We start from the raw sequence: 17,066 nt of genomic DNA, 5'->3' as shown, positions 1-17,066 counted from the left end.
TGATTAATTTTGTAGAACTAATTTACTTCTCTTTATTTTTTGTTAGAAGGGATAACTCTGGAAGGAATGGTGAAATGGAGGAAATATATTAGGAAATATAAGTTATTTAGAAACAAAACAAATTACTTTTTAAAAAGAGATTGGTAACTTGGAAATGATTTCAGTTGAATGATAAAAAGGTAAGAAAGATAGCGAAGGATTGAAAAATGAGTGAAGAGGCAAAGAGTGTCAACAGCTCTTTCTGGGACTTTGGTTATAAAACAAAGGAGTGATACAAGATAACAGTTTGAGAGGATAGTAGAGTGAAACAAACTTCTAAAAATCAGAAATGTTGGTAGACACCTGGAAAGGAATCAATACAACACAATAATTAATGGCTAAGTCACTAATAAAACCTCAGGAAGATAGCATAAATTGAGACAGAAAGAGACAGAGACAGAGAGAAGAAAATAGAAGAAAAAAAATGGAGAAGCAAACACATTCCAGGCATTAAAATTATCTAAGCAGGGGCAGTTAAGTGGTGCAGTGGATAGAGTACCAGCCCTGAAGTCAAGAGGACCTGAGTCAAATCAGACACTTAACACTTCCCAGTTGTGTGACTCTAGGCAGTCACTTAACCTCAATTGTCTCAGCAATAAAAAATAAAATTATCTAAGCACGGGCATGAAAGTAGGAATATACAATGCACATAGTTTTATTTGCTTGTATGTCTGATATAGTTTGGAAAGTTGGTTTGGGGGGAAGGAAGGAGCAGTCAGTAGCCATTTGGCTACAAAGAAAAGGAAGCATGGCTGAGAAAGCAGAGTGATACCACATTGTGGAGACCCTTGAATTCTAAGGAAAAGAATGTTAACATCACTTAGTAGGTAATAAAGTATCACTAAAGAAAGATCTTTAGTAAAGAAGTAACATGGTGACTTGGTCACATAACCAAGATTTTTCTTAAAATATGAAGAATGGTTTGGGAAGGGAAAAGGTAAAGGCAAGAATATGCAAAACACCATAATACTGGGGACTTGGGGGGGCTATAGCAATGAGTGCTTCTGTTAGGATAGTGGCACTAAGAACAGAAAAGCACTGATGACAGCGATGCTATAGAGACAGATTTAATAGAACTTGGTAACTGACAGCTTTGGAGAGATGGGAGAAAAGGTAGAATCAAAGTTAAAACAAATTAAAATATAATAACTGGTTAATTGTCACATAAGGCACTCAATGTAAAACAAAAGAGAGCAGGAATAACTAGAATAAACAACTCAGGAATGTTTCAACCCGAGTACTCCAACTACTAACCAGTTAGTAATCTTTCGACAAGTCATATAACCCATAATATGAAATGGGATTACTATATTTAACCTACCTATCTTATGAGGGTTTCTGGAAATATCTGATAAAATAAAGTTTCTTTAAAAAAAAAAAAAAGTTTTAAAAAATATAAAGTGCAAATTTACGGTGCAACTATCATTACTGAAATAGTAAAATGAAAGCTTCTCTATGCAAAAAAAAAAAAAAAGAAAAAAAGAAAGATAGTACTTCAGTTATAATCACATTATCAATATCCTAAAAGTGAATTCTGTTATCCTGCATATTTCCTTTACAACTAGCAAAATATGCTCCCCTGATATTGAAGACAAGTCTATGTATATGAGAAGGGTAAGGGGATGTGAGAAAGGAAGGGAAGTGAAAAGGTTAGAAACTGAAAAGTTAAAGAATGAATAAAGAAAAAAAGCATTTAAGTACTTGTTTAGTTATCAGTCATATATAAGTTTTGTCTATTAATTGATAAGTACTAGACTATCTACCAGTACTAAACTATAGACCAAACAACTAATTCTGGAACTTAGGCTGATGGGCCTGCATCTGAAATGCCAAGATAAAAACAGATTGAGATGAAATCAGAGAGAAAGCTATACTGAGTTCCTTTCATCTAAGAAAGATAGGGAGGAGGTAGGAACCAGGAATGAAACTGGCATCAGATTATTTTCATTATTTACTCTACATCAAAGTGCTAAGAAAACTTCCATCTATTCAAACACTCTGATAATAGAGAAAGCTGACTGAGACCATACTTTAGTAATTTCAACAAAAGGAAAAATGATGCAGTTACTTTATTTAGGGCCAAAAAATGCAAGGACACAATTCCTAACAAAAATCAGGTGTGGCAGGAATCCTGTCTTATTTATATTTTGCATCTTCCCTATAATCAAGTACATGCTTTGCATATAGGAAGTGTTTTATACATAGCTGTTGAAGTGACTGTTATAAACCCAAATACCTAATCATTTCCCTTCCATATGGTTATGGAAAAAAGACATTAACTTTTAAAAGGTAAATAAGAAAAGAATCCCTAACAATGAAATCTAATGTCTAAAAATAATGTCTAAAGCAGGGGTTCTCAAACTGGAGCCCACTGAGGACGTTTATGCGGCCTGCTGGATTATGGCAAATGGGCTGAGGGATGGAGACAGAGTATGAGCTTTTGTTTTTTACTATAGTCTGGCCCTCCAGCAGTCTGAGGGACAGTGAACTGGCCCCTATTTAAAAAGTTTGAGGACCACTGGGCTAAAGTATCTTTTTAATCATACTTGACAAATTTTTTTTTACTCCTTAATATGTGTGTAAATATATACATGTGTACATATGTATTATGTGTGTATGTATATTATATATGTTACATATACATATGCATTAATATATACATACACATAAAGATACACACACACATGTACATATATACTTAAAGCCAGCACAATGTTTACATTTTTAAAAAAATGAAAGCCAATAAAGGGGGATGTCAACTATGGGCATACAGTGATAAGAAAATCTTAGAATTATAGAAATTTCAGAAGATGACTTGGATAGATTCCTGCATAGGAAGAAAAGCATTCCAAGCTTCAAATAAGAAAACTATCTTTTCAACTGCCAACAAAGCCAAATGGAAAGTTTACTTATCTTGGAATCAGAAAACCTGTACTTAATTCTGCACCTGACATTTACTAGCTACATGATCCTGAGCAATTCATTTAATAAATTAAGCATCTATTATGTCTCAGGCATTGTACTAGCAGCTGGAGACAGCAAGGCAGAAGTATGAGAGTTTTACTCTCAAGGAACTTATCTTCCAGAGCCTGACTTTCCTGACCTATAAAATGGGGATGGATCTTGCTTATACTTCCAAGGCCATTATCTGGCTTATTATGAGGGCCATTATGAGAGAAGTGGTAGGTAAACCTTAAATTGTGACATAAATCAAGCAATTATTAGGAGCACATCAAAACACTTAGGTATCTGTGTTTCATCCAGATATAGATGAGGAGTTCCCTAATGACTGCAACATTTCTTTTCTCCAAACTTTTTCTCTTACCCAACCCCCCAAGGCCAATACTTTGTATGCAAAATCCAGTTAATAAATCTTTGTTAAGGGAAGTATGTTATCTAGGCCACTTGTTCCCTCTTCCTATCTAAAGTAAAACAAGCCATTTGAGAACTGCTTCACAAAAGTTATATAAGTAGGATATAGGGAAAAGCATTGGATTTGGAGCCAGAGGATATAACTTAAAATCTCTTTTTTTTTAATGGAAACTTGGGCAAGTAACAAAAAACTCTTTAAACCTTATCTTTCTAATTTACTTCCCCTGAATCTATAGAATAAACAAAATACTGCATATTAAAATATGAAAGTTCTCAAGAAATATTCCAATAAAAGTGAAAATTATATAAAATGTAATTTTTTTAAAGTTCCATCTTGACTTTCTAAAACACACTCTATGTCAATATATATAAACATCTATTGTCTTCCCAATAAACTTAAAAAAAAAAGAATACCTTGAAAATCTTCAGAATTAGGCAACTTTACACCACATACAAAATAATCCTTTTGTTCATTCTGTGAATTAAAACAAAGATACAAAATCAGTTCATTAAAAAGTTGAAAAAATTCTAAATAAAATCTCAAAAGTTACAAATCATAAGAGATTACATCCCAAAAATATCTTCTGAGGGGCAGCTAGGTGGTACAATGGATAGAGCATCAGCTCTAGAATTAGGAGAACCAAAAATATATTTTTATAAGTTCCTAACATAGGATAAGAATATCAAAGTGAATTTAATAAATTATTATAAATTATATCAATTACCATTAACATCAAATTCACTCTTTTCCATTCCCCAAATTTCAATTTTCAAATCATTTGTTAATTTGGAAATAAGCAAAGGAACTTATCAGATCTGGTAATTTTGTTGTTCAAGAAAAATTACTGACTGTCACTTCAATTCTGTTTTCTACATTAGCTCAAAGTAGGTAGATTCATAATTGAAAGATCTGGGGTATACTCAAGACATATTTTAAAAAGTAAATCCCAAGGACAAACAAGTCATTTAATCAATTAGATCTTAAAAGTAGATGGGGATATATAAGGAGTTTATTAACAATTCATTTGACTACTTGTCACAATTAATTCAACTTGTGCCAGAAATTAGACTGGGGAAACAGAAATGAGCTAAAATTCAATCTAACAGGTTTAGGAGGCTAGATTAGATCTCTAAGGTCCCTCCCTCGTTCTAAATCCTATGATTCTATTTTAATTAACCACCTAAAATAAGAAGATACTCTGGTTTAGAAAGAGTCAATTTTAAAATGGAATATAATTGATATATAGGGAAAATCTTTTTAGACAATATAACTTACCAAATCAATGGGGTAAATGTAGGAAAGCTCAGACAACAATTGTCTGCATCGAATTGTCAACTGTGCATTAGTCTTCAAAAATAATTCTCTAAGAAGAGAAAACATTTATTTATAAAAGATAAATGTGCTCATATCATAATGCTTTTTCCAAATAGCACCTTCAGCTGTTTAACTATGTGCCTCAAATCAAGTTTCTAAGCATGGAAACGGTTGCATCTCTACCCAGACATCTCTACCTGTTAATCTTTTCCTTTCTATCAAACATCATCTCTAAAAAGAAGCCTTCCCAGATGACACTGGTTAGACATGAACTCATTTTCCTTGTATTTTTAATAATGAATTGGTTAAACTTTTTCTATGCAATTATTTCATTAGGATTTGCATTATATTTTTTCCCTTTAAATCTAGCAGTAGCCCAAGAAAGATAATATGGACCTCAATTAGAGTAGAGCTTTTGATAGCAGAAAAAAGGACATGTATCTGAATTGTGGGGAAAAAATTACAATATTTGTCAACTGAATGTACATGTAAGCTAAAAAAGAAAATGATATTGGCACTATGGATACACAGAGTCAAGTGTTATCTTCTAAAGCAAGGAGAAGTAAAGAAGGAGTAGATTTATGGGTGTCAGGGTAGGAAAGAGGTTTGATCTTCATAGTACTTCTATATTCTTGTTAATAATATATAATATATATGTCTGTTATTTAAATTTTTATACAACTATAACTATGTGGATGTAACTAAACTGATAGTGTTCATAAATACAAATTCATTTGTACTGTTTTATTGACAAATTGAAATTATTTCCCCTTTAATAACATAGCTCTGTGAAGTTTCTTTCTTCCATCTTTGATTCCCTAACTCAGCATTTATATATAGAATTGAAGAGGAAAGCCCTAACTCCTTAAAGCAAATCTTCCCTAAGTGGGCAAGTCTCCAAACTATTTCCTTTGGCAGTCTTCAAGTTAGTCAGAAACAAAGACAAAAAAATCCTTAAGCCATTATGATTGATTGTTCTCTGCTTACTTATTCAACTATAATGTTTTGATTTACAACTCTAAATAGCTGGGAAGACTACTGCCCGATTAGAAAACTGAAGATGCTCAACTTAACCCAAAACTTCTTTTTCAGGTTCTTTTCTTAAAAAAAAAAAAAAAAAAAAAAAGTAACTATTTCTGGAATCCCAAACAAAAAAATGAGTTCTCAGATCTCGTCTCAGATCAGCATCACATACAGCCACAAATGTCTTTGAATTCCTGGGAACCTGAAAATGAAATAAACTCTAAAGTATGTCAGAAATAGGATCATTTCATCATAGGATGTCCCAAATGTCTTAGTGCCTTTAAGCTTTAATAGCTTTGCATCCCTGTATAAAAAGGGAAAACGTGAGCCATATTGGTTATAGATATTTGCACAGGGGGCAGCTAGGTGGCCCAGTGGATAGAGCACCAGCCTTGAATTCAGGAGGACCCAAGTTCAAATCTGGTCTCAGACACTTAACACTTCCTAGCTGTGTGACCCTGGGCAAGTCACTTAACCCCAGCCTCCAAAAAAAAAAAAATAGATATTTGCACAACCTTCCTTTCCCCCAACATCTGCTGTATTTGGGGGTAGTAGAATCTATGCTAATTAAAGTGATTGTGGCGTACTCTATTTTCCCAACCCCACAAACCAATCTGAAATGAGGAAAAATCTTGCCCTTTCTTTTCTCCCAATCCTTATCCTCCACTGGCTGGTAGAGACCCAACTCAAGACACAAACCTGAGAAAAGTACTATCTCTATTGTCTAGAAAGGTCTACTGAATATAAAGAATAGTTCATATTAATTTTATTACCAGAGTTTTAAGTTTTATGCATATGATCTGCTTGTCTTCAAGGAATGGTGCTTTGTCTTTTGTAAAATTATTCACTGGGGGCAGGTAGATGGCACAGTGGATAGAGCATCAGCCCTGAATTCAGGAGGACTCGAGTTCAAAGCTGGTCTCAGACACTTAACACTTCCTAGCTGTGTGACCCTGGGCAAGTCACTTAACCCCAGCCTCAGGGGAAATAAAATAAAATAAAATAAAATTATTCATTTAGAAAACAGTTGTAACTAAATGTAGGAGGTAGTTTAAGTAAATATAATCAATTCGTGTGTGTGTGTGTGTGTGTGTGTATGTGTGTGTGTAGTCCCCAAATAATTCCAATGCATTTGGAAAAGAGAATAGGGCTCTGTCTTTTTAAATCTGGCACAAGTTCAATACAAGATAGGGTAGAAGAAATCTTTTGTATCCAACACCAGGTTTTTTGTTTAAGCAGATGCTCAAATAAAATTTGTTGCATTTAAGATAACTAAAACACAAAGATTAAAGTCTGGTTTTACAGAAGAAGAAAAAAAGCAAGGATTGAATGCAGGAGTCTTTATTGCTAAATGCAATCAAATCAACAAGATCAGTTTCAAGCGCTTAGTCTTATGTTTGCTATTAAGGACTCTGCAAAAAAAAAAAGCAGAAGACATTCTTATTTTTGTGGGTCTAACAATCTATATGAGGAAATAAAAATATAACACAGGACTCCGAAAAAAAATAGCAACAAACCCATTAAATGCTAAACTTCAGAAAACAGAGATTTCAATTTGAATCAAAATAGTTAACATAATGGAAGCATCTCCAGGTTAGAATCAGGAGATTGCTGGCGTAAAGGGAAAAAGCCTAAATTTTGATACAGGAACCAAGTTTAAATCCTAGCTCTGACACTACCTTAGCTTCACTGCTAAGTAAAGGAGCTAGATTAATGACAACAAACTGGGCATATATAGAGTGGATTATTTCAGTTCAAGGACCTGGATTTTCATCCTATCTGTACTACACATCTGACTATGTGAAATCATATGTTGAGCCCTGGAATAAAATCACTTAATCTGTGTCAAGACTTTGCTTTCCTTCTTTATGAAATGAAGTAGTTGGACTGGATTGTATTTAAGGTCCTTTCCATAAACTGTATATGACACTACAATTCACAGAAAAGGCAAAGCTTGCTTTGGATCTTGAAGGATGATAAAATGTGTCCAGAGGAAGAGTAGGAAGAAAACACATTTGGCAAAAAGGAACAAAAAGGGATATACAACATAAGCAAAGGCAGAATAAGACAGTAAGGAATGTGAAGTGTAGAGACTAGTTTAATTAGAACACAGGATAGGATTCTTTGCAAACAAATAAAAAATGTTAACAGTTTCTAGAGGACTAGAAAGTCAAACCCAAGAATTGTATGGTTTCATGAAAGCAACATTTAAGGCAGTTAGAATGGAGAATGGTCAGCCTGAAAGCTATTGAAACAGTCAGAGTTTTCAGAAGAACAAGTAAATCTGAGAAATATTTTGAAGGAATATGTGGTATAGGAGAAAGAGCAGGTCTCAGACCTGTCACATGACCCAGTCATTTCATTTTCAGACAAAAGCAATATCCTCATCTGTAAACTGTTTTATAGATTATAAAACTTTACATAAATGAAATTATAATTATAATAATCATATTATATTGCATATTTCATCATAAGCATAATATAATTTATCATTTCATCCTACTCATCTTTTCAACAGAAACCATCTGGAACAAATCACTATCACATTTCCTTATATTCATTGGTCTGTAGACTATTCTACAGGTGCACAAAATTACTGCTTTTTTAGTTTTTTGGTGAAGTCACATAGTTTGACTTCATCCTTGTAAATCAAGTGGTGATAGCGGTGTTTTTTTTCCTCCAACTTGTTTGATTGGGAAACCATATTTACTATTTTTATTTAAGAGCTATGGTAATTGATTCAAATCTAGGAAGAATCCTAATGTTCTTAAAATGCTTCCTTGAAAAATACTGTTTTTTATACGAACTATTCTTGATATGATTGAATTGATGGCATGCTTTACAATTTTCCATATTGACATTAAATTTTCTATCACTCTCACTATATTTGGATATTCTAATTTTAATATCATCAGTTTTATATATTTTCAATATATAAATAAGCAGAGTACATAATGGAATCAAAAATCACACAAAAATCAACAAAGTATAGCATATTATGACATTTTGGGACAGCTTACTTAATAATTATCTAATCAATAAGTTTTTCTTTACACCCCAAGGATTGTTTTACATAATCTCTTTACTCCTCAGCCAATATACTGTTTTCATATAAATCTTTATAGATTTTTTTTCCCAATGACACAATCAGTGAATGCATTATAAAGAACATAAAAATGTAAATGGCCCATATTTAGAGGCGCCACTGGTATGCCTATCATTTAGTAATGAATTTAATATATGATGCCTTTTGTCAAGAATGGTGGAATCAGATTTACAGCTGGGGAAAAATTCTGAAAGTGCCTTGCTAATAATTAATCATCAAAATGAAAATATATACAAATTTTATCTAATCCTTTCATTTTCCAGTTTTTCTGATTCTAGACTAGAGTATCAGTATCAGTACCAGTTATTTCTTTTGACATAATTTGTCATTGATTATATTAATGGTGTTTAAATTTTGTTTTATAAAACATCAATTTAGTCATGATGTATTAAAGTATTATAATGATAATTTTCTTCAAAAAGAATACAACATAAAAAAAAATTCAGGTTAAGTAACAAATTAGTTGTTGGAGAAGAAGTGATAAGAGAAATAAAATCCACTATTTTATATCAAGATATATTGTGATACTTGGTAACTGTAATTCAAAAGTTTGATAAGGTGAAAATGGGAAAAAATATATGGGAAAATAAAGTTCCCAAAGAAGAAATGAGAAAATAATGGCAAAATAGACATGATATGAAGATCTAAATATGATGATAGTTTCTAGACTAACAAACAGGAAAACTAGGGTCAAGAAAAATAAGCATGTGATTGATGCTTTAATTAAGATTCTATATGGTAGCCTGCAGAATCACATAGGGACATGCCAGCCATCTTAGAAATAAATGAGCAACACACACCTTTCTGGAGGGCATTTTGAAACCATGCCCAAAGAATTTTAAAATTGTGCATACCCTTTGATTTAATCATACCATTATTAAGTCTGTATCTCAAAGAGATAAAAGAAAAAGGGAAAAGACCAACATATACAAAAATATTTATAGCAGCTCTTTTGTGGTGACAAAGAATTGGACATTGAAGGGATGCCCATCAATTCGGGAAGAGCTAAACAAATCGTGTATATGATTATAGTGGAATCTTATTGTACTATAAGAAATCATGAGCAGGATGCTTTCACAAAAACCTGGAAAAACTTATATGAATTGATGTTGAGTAAAGTAAGTAGAACCAGAACATTATACACAATAACAGTGATAACAATTCAATGATCAACTGTGAATAAATTAGCCATTTTCAGCAATACCATGACCAAAAAACAATTTCTAAGGACTTATAATGAAAATATGCTATCCACCTTCAAAAAAAGAACTAATGAAGTCTGAATGCAGACTGAAGCCTACTTTTTTACTTTCTTTTTATTATTGTTTGTTTGGTCTGTTTTCCTTTATTAAAAATTATTTTTAATTTATGGAATAAAATAAGCTTTTCCACAACACAGTACAAAGACAAAGATGACTGTACATGAACCTGCAAATCTGCAATGCACAATTTGTTATTCCTTTCAAACATACAACACAATTATGTAAATTTAGTTTTTCCTTCCTTTCCCCACCCCAAACTTATTCCATAGATGGCTATCATTATATACAAATAGGTATATATAAATAAATTTATTCTATACATACTTCTATTTATCAGTTCTTTCTTTGGTGCAGAGTCTTTCTTCCCATGTCCTTTGTAGTCATATATTGTGTTTTCTTTTGCAACATGGCTAATATGAAAATGTTTTGCTTGACTGCACATGTATAATCTATATCACATTGCTTGCCTTCTTGATTAGGGAGGAGGGGAAAGAGGGAGGAAGAGAATTTGGAGCTCAAAATTTTTTAAAAAATGAATGTTAAAAAAAATTTTTTTACATGTAATTGAGAAAAAAATGAAATGGGGAAAAAAAAAGAAAAACAAAGAAGCACAGGCAGGATTTGAATCCAAGTCCATACTTTTCCTGTTTTTCCTGCTATACCATGCTGGCTCTTACATTACATTATACTCTCTCTCATCTTGCACACACCTCAGGCAAACTCCACACTCACTCAACACCAGGGTTTACTAGTGCTAATGTGTGAACACCATTTACCTTTTTGCAGTGCACTCCTTTCGCAACTCACTTAAGGATTCCTTGTGCAGTTGCAGCTTGAGGTGTTCAGTCTCAAATGTGTTTCCTGAAAAGAGAGAGAGGGCAAGATTTTAGAAAAGAATTAACCTTCTAGTGGGAAATGTCTCCAATTTCAACAATAGAAGCAGGCTTAGCTAGTTTTCATGATATGGGCCAGGCAGGATGCTATGATCCTGAGATACCAGAAGGTTACATCATTCCCTCACAAGCCTACCAGGTAAAAGGGTAAATGGCACAGATAAGTCAAAATTACTGAAGGAATTGTTCCCTGAAATGGAAGCGCTAAACATTGTCATTTATGCAGAATGGATAATTATGAGATGAAAATGAGAAATTCTATAACCTTTAATAAAAAAAAGGTGCTTTTGCTTATATGGGCACTACCTTCACTTTTATAGCTCTCAGCCCTCCTATTACTTCAGTTTTTGCAAATTATAGAGATTGTTAAATTGATCACTCTTGAGCCAAGTTAGTGATGAATCTCTTCAATGAAGTTGTGTTATTTTACAGACTTACTAAGCAGACTTCAATACAAAATGTTCCCAGCTTCATAGAACCACACAGACCTTGTACTATATTAGCATGGCTTTGAAAACCTAGAACTATCTCCATATGAGGATAAGGCATGAGAGAAGAAAGTTAGAAGAAAATTTCCAGTTACTAATACTACTTATTGTTATTATCATTAATAACCTGTTATAAAGAACTCTCCTCACAACAGTCCAGAAAAATGATCATTATTCTACATTATTTTAGAAAAGAGGAAACTCTAGCACAGAGATATGAAGTGACTGGCCTTAGACCCCAAAGACAAAAAACATGGCAGAACTAGGATACAAATCCAGTGTTTTAGGATACCATATCTGGTGCTCTTCTAAGCTTGTCCTCTCCTGAGTAGTAAGTGTAATAGGGGGAAAAAAATCTATTACTTGCTTATAGATCTTAGATGCTAAATCTTTATCAAAGGTTTCTCACCAAAAATGTATGTTTCATATGAAATTTCTTGATTTTAAAATTTTTGTTAACATTTTAATGAAACATTATAATTTGGAAAATGTTCAACATACTATAATTACATGTAAATTTAATTATATTTTATTTTTTTTCATTTGAACAAAGTTTTTCCACATTTGTCTCAACCCAGATAAAGTCTCAAATGTGATTTGTCATCAAGTATATTTCTGTATTTGGATTTAAAATATGGACAAAAGGAAAATGTCACTCATAGAATGTAGTGGAAAACAGTAGGAAAATTTTACAATCTCTCTTACTCAAAGAAAAAATTCTTCTTTTATTTTTAACCATTTATCCAACTGAAAAAGGTAAATAATTAGTTAAGAAATTAAAAAAAACCTTTTCTAATAAAGCACTATAATAAATGATAAATGTATTTTAAATTCAATTGGATGCAATATTTCTTTTAAACAATATACATGAAAAATAACTTTATAAACAACAAAGAATCTTTTCAAATAGAACTTTCTTCCTCTCTACGCTCACAATCAATACATTTGAGAGTCTTTCTCCTCTCTTGAATCCCTAAATCCTTTATGTTACCATTATGCCTAACTGGGTCTCAACCTTGCATCATTCCTATAATTTCTAGCCTTTGAGTTTTCACATGTATTCCTGAACAAAGGTGGGGGAAAAAAATCATACAACCTTTTCGATGAAGTCCACTACATATTTACATTTCATAGCTTCAACTGTGTCCTTTTCAGGTGGGCAATCTTATCATGCCTCCCTTTATCAAATGACTGTCTCACTCTCAATAGTGGCTCTTCCAAACTTTTCGATCACTTTTCAAACGTCTCACAGTTCCTCTTCCCCCTACTCTCTCAAATCTTGCCTCATATTTTACTGGAAAAAAGGCAACTTATCATGAATTCCCTCTTCTCCCTTCTTCCTCAGCTCCTGTCACTCGTGTGCCCTTTGCCACTGTTTCTTCATTCGACTTCACATGAAGTGGCTTAACTTTTTTTATTTTATTTTATTTTTTATTAATTTTATAATTATAATTTTTTTGGACAATACGTATGCATGGGTAAACATTATCCCTTGCACTCACTTCTGTTCCGAATTTTCCCCTACTTCCCTCCACCCCTTTCCCTAGGTAGCAGGCAGTTCCATATATGTTAAATATGTTATAGTATATCCTAGATACAATATATGTGGACAAAACCGAACTTCTTGTTGCATAGGAAGAATTGAATTCAGAAGGCAAAGATAACCTAGGAAGAAAAACAAAAATGCAAAACAAAAATTACACTCATTTCCCAGTGTTCCTTCTCTGGGTGTAGCTGATTCTGTCCATCATTAATCAACTGGAACTGAATTAGATCTTCTCTTTGTTGAAGATATCCACTTCCATCAGAATACATCCTCATACAGTATTGCTGTTGAAGTGTATAATGATCTCCTGGTTCTGCTCATTTCATTCAGCATTAGTTCATATATGTCTCTCCAAGCCACTCTGTATTCATTCTGATGGTCATTTCTAACAAAACAATAATATTCCATAACATTCATATACCATAATTTAGCCAACCATTCTCCAATTAATGGGCACCTATTCATTTTCCAGTTTCTAGACATTACAAAAAGGGCTGCCACACACATTTTGGTACATACAGTTCCCTATCCCTTCTTTAGTATTTCTTTGGGATATAAGCCCAGTAGTAGCACTGCTGGGTCAAAGGGTATGCACAGTTTGATAACTTTTTGAGCATAATTCCAGATTGCTCTCCAAAATGGTTGGATTCTTTCACAACTCTACCAACAATGCATTAGTGTCCCAGTTTTCCCACATCCCCTCCAACATTCATCATTATTTGTTCCTGTCATCTTAGCCAGTCTGACAGGTGTATAGTGGTATCTCAGATTGTCTTAATTTGTATTTCTCTGATCAATAGTGATTTGGAACACTCTTTCATATGAGTGGAAATACTTTCAATTTCATCATCTGAAAATTGTTCATATCCTTTGACCATTTATCAATTGGAGAATGGCTTGATTTCTTATAAATCAGAGTCTGTTCTCTATATATTTTGGAAATGAGGCCTTTATCAGAACCTTTAACTGTAAAAATGTCTTACCAGTTTGTTACTTCCCTTCTAATCACGTTTGCATTAGTTTTGTTTGTACAAAAGCTTTTTAATTTGATATAATCAAAATTTTATATTTTGTGATCAATAATGATCCCTAGTTCTCCTTTGGTCACAAATTCCTTCCTCCTCCACAAATCTAAGAGGTGAACTATCCTATGTTCCTCTAATTTATTTATGATCTTGTTCTTTATGCCTAAATCATGGACCCATTTTGATCTTACCTTGGTATGTGGTGTTAAGTGTGGGTCCATGCCTAATTTCTGCCATACTAATTTTCACTTTTCCCAGTAGTTTTTGTCAAATAATGAATTCTTATTCCAAAAGTTGGGATCTTTGGGTCTGTGAAACACTAGATTGCTATAGTTGTACCCTATTTTGTCCTGAGTACCTACCTGTTCCACTGATCAACTAGTCTATTTCTTAGCCAATACCACATGGTTTTGGTGACTGCTGCTTTATATCTTTAGATCAGGTACAGCTAGGCCACCTTCATCTGATTTTTTTTTTTCATTAATTCCCTTGAAATTCTTGACCTTTTGTTCTTCCATGTGAATTTTGTTGTTATTTTTTTCTAGGTCATTAAAATAGTTTCTTGGGAGTCTGATTGGTATAGCACTAAATAAATACATTAGTTTAGGGAGTATTGTCATCTTTATTATATTTGCTCGGCCTATCCAAGAGTACTTAATGTCTTTCCAATTATTTAAATCTAACTATTTTTGTGGCAAGTGTTTTGTAATTTTGCTCATATAATTCCTGACTTTTCTTTGGTAGATGAATTCCCAAATATATTATACTCTCGACATTTGTTTTGAATGGAATTTCTCTTTGTATCTCTTGCTATTGGATTTTGGTGGTGATATATAAAAATGCTGAGGATTTATGTGGATTTGTTTTGTATCCGGCAACTTTGCTAAAGCTGTGAATTATTTCTAATAGCTTTTTAGTAGAATCTTTGGGGTTCTCTAAGTATACCATCATATCATCTGCAAAGAGTAATAATTTGGTTTTCTCACTTAACTATTTTAATTCCTTTAATCTCTTTTTTGACTCTTATTGCTAAGGCTAGAGTTTCTAATACAATATTGAATAATAATGGTGATAGTGGGCAACCTTGTTTCACTCTTGATCTTTGAGAAAGGTTCCAGTTTATCCCCATTATATATGACGCCTACTGATGGTTTTCAATATATGGTCCTGATTATTTTAAGGAATAATCCATTTATTTCTATACCCTCAATTGTTTTTAGTATGAATGGATGTTGGATTTTGTCAAATATTTTTTCTGCATCTATTGAGATGATCATATGTTTTTTTGTTAATTTGGTTATTGATATAATCAATTATGGTAATAGTTTTCCTAATATTGAACCATCCCTGCATTCCTGGTATAAATTCCACTTGGTCATAGTGTATTACCCTAGGGATGATTTCCTGTAGTCTTTTTGCTGATGTTTTATTTAAGATTTTAGCATCAATATTCATTAAGGAGATTGATCTATAATTTTCTTTCTCTGTTTTCAACTTACCTGGTTTAGTTATCAGTACCATGTCTGTGTCACAAAAGGAATTTGGTAGGACTCCTTCAATTCCTATTTTTTCAAATAGTTTATATAACATTGGAGTTAATTGTTCTTTAAATGTTTGGTAGAATTCACATGTAAATCCATCTGGTCCTGGGAATTTTTCCTTAGGGAGTTGGTTAATAGCTTGTTCTATTTATTTTTCTAAGATGGCACTGTTTAACCAATTTACTTCTTCCTCTATTAATCTGGGCAAGCTATATTTTTGAAGATATTCTTCCATTTCCTTTAAGTTATCGAATTTATTGACATAAATTTGGGCAAAGTAACTCCTAAGTATTCCTCTAATTTCCTCTTCATTAGTGGTGAATTCTCCCTTTTCATTTTTAAGACTAACAATTTGATTTTCCTTTCCTTTTTTAAAATCAGATTTATTAAGGGTTTGTCTATTTTGTTGCTTTTTTAATAGAATAAAAATTAATTAATTCAATAGTTGTTTTTTAAACTTTTAATATTATTAATCTCTCCTTTTAGTTTTAGAATTTCAAGTTTTGTGTTTGTCTAGAGATTTATTTGTTCCCCTTTCTAGCATTTTTAGTTACAAGTGCAATTCATTGACCTTCTCTTTCTCTATTTTATGTAAATAGGCCTCTAGAGATATAAAATTTCCCCTTATTACTGCTTTGGCTGCATCCCACACATTTTGGTATGACATCTCATTATGGTCATTTTCTTAGGTGAAGTTATTAATTATGTCTATGGTTTGCTGTTTCACCCAATCATTCTTTAGTATGAGATTATTTAGTTTCCAATTATTTTTTGGTCTATTTTCCCCTGGCTTTTTATTGAATGTAATTTTCATTGCGTCATGGTCTGAAAAGGATGCATTTACTATTTCTGCCTTACTGCATTTGAGTTTGAGATTTTTATGTCCTAACATATGGTCAATTTTTGTATAGGTCCCATGAACTGCTTAGAAGAAAGTATACTCCTTTGTGTCTCTATTTAGTTTTCTCCAAAGATCTATCATATCTAATTTTTGTAGTATTCTATTTACCTCTTTGACTTCTTTCTTATTTATATTGTGGTTTGATTTATCTAATTCTGAAACTGCAATGTTGAGATCTCCCACTATTATAGTTTTGCTGTCTATTTCTTCTTGCAGCTCTTACTTTGTCTTTTAAGAATTTAAATGTACACCACTTGGTGCATATATGTTTAATATTGATATTGCTTCATCATCTAGGGTATCCTTTAACAAGATATAGCGCCCTTCCTTATCTCTTTTAATTAGATCAATTTTTGCTTTTGCTTGATCTGAGATGAGGATATCTACCCCTGCTTTTATGGCTTCACCTGAAGTATAGTAGATTCTGCTCCAACCTTTTACCTTTATTCTGTATGTATCACCATGTTTTAGGTGTGTTTCCTGTAAACAACATATTGTAGGATTCTGACTTTTAATCTAGTCTGCTAACTGCTTCCTCTTTATGGGGGAGTGTAC

At 32.6% G+C, this 17,066-nt stretch overlaps 1 protein-coding gene across 4 annotated transcripts in view; it reads right to left on the bottom strand.

Moving 5' to 3' along the window:
- Nucleotides 1-17,066, bottom strand: part of UVRAG (UV radiation resistance associated) — a 424,520-nt gene that overhangs the window by 218,319 nt on the left and 189,135 nt on the right. For all 4 annotated transcript variants that reach the window (XM_074304111.1, XM_074304114.1, XM_074304113.1 and 1 more), the window contains 3 exons: nucleotides 10,894-10,978; nucleotides 4,688-4,775; nucleotides 3,826-3,886 (listed from right to left, as the gene is read on the bottom strand). In XM_074304111.1, coding sequence (XP_074160212.1) covers nucleotides 3,826-3,886; nucleotides 4,688-4,775; nucleotides 10,894-10,978 — 234 coding nt within the window. The remainder of the gene's footprint in view (nucleotides 1-3,825; nucleotides 3,887-4,687; nucleotides 4,776-10,893; nucleotides 10,979-17,066) is intronic.

Source organism: Sminthopsis crassicaudata, chromosome 3 (assembly GCF_048593235.1).
Source record: "Sminthopsis crassicaudata isolate SCR6 chromosome 3, ASM4859323v1, whole genome shotgun sequence".
Lineage (NCBI taxonomy): Eukaryota > Metazoa > Chordata > Mammalia > Dasyuromorphia > Dasyuridae > Sminthopsis > Sminthopsis crassicaudata.
The sequence above is the reverse complement of the archived record's forward strand: the minus strand, read 5'-3'. Positions and strand labels throughout refer to the sequence as shown.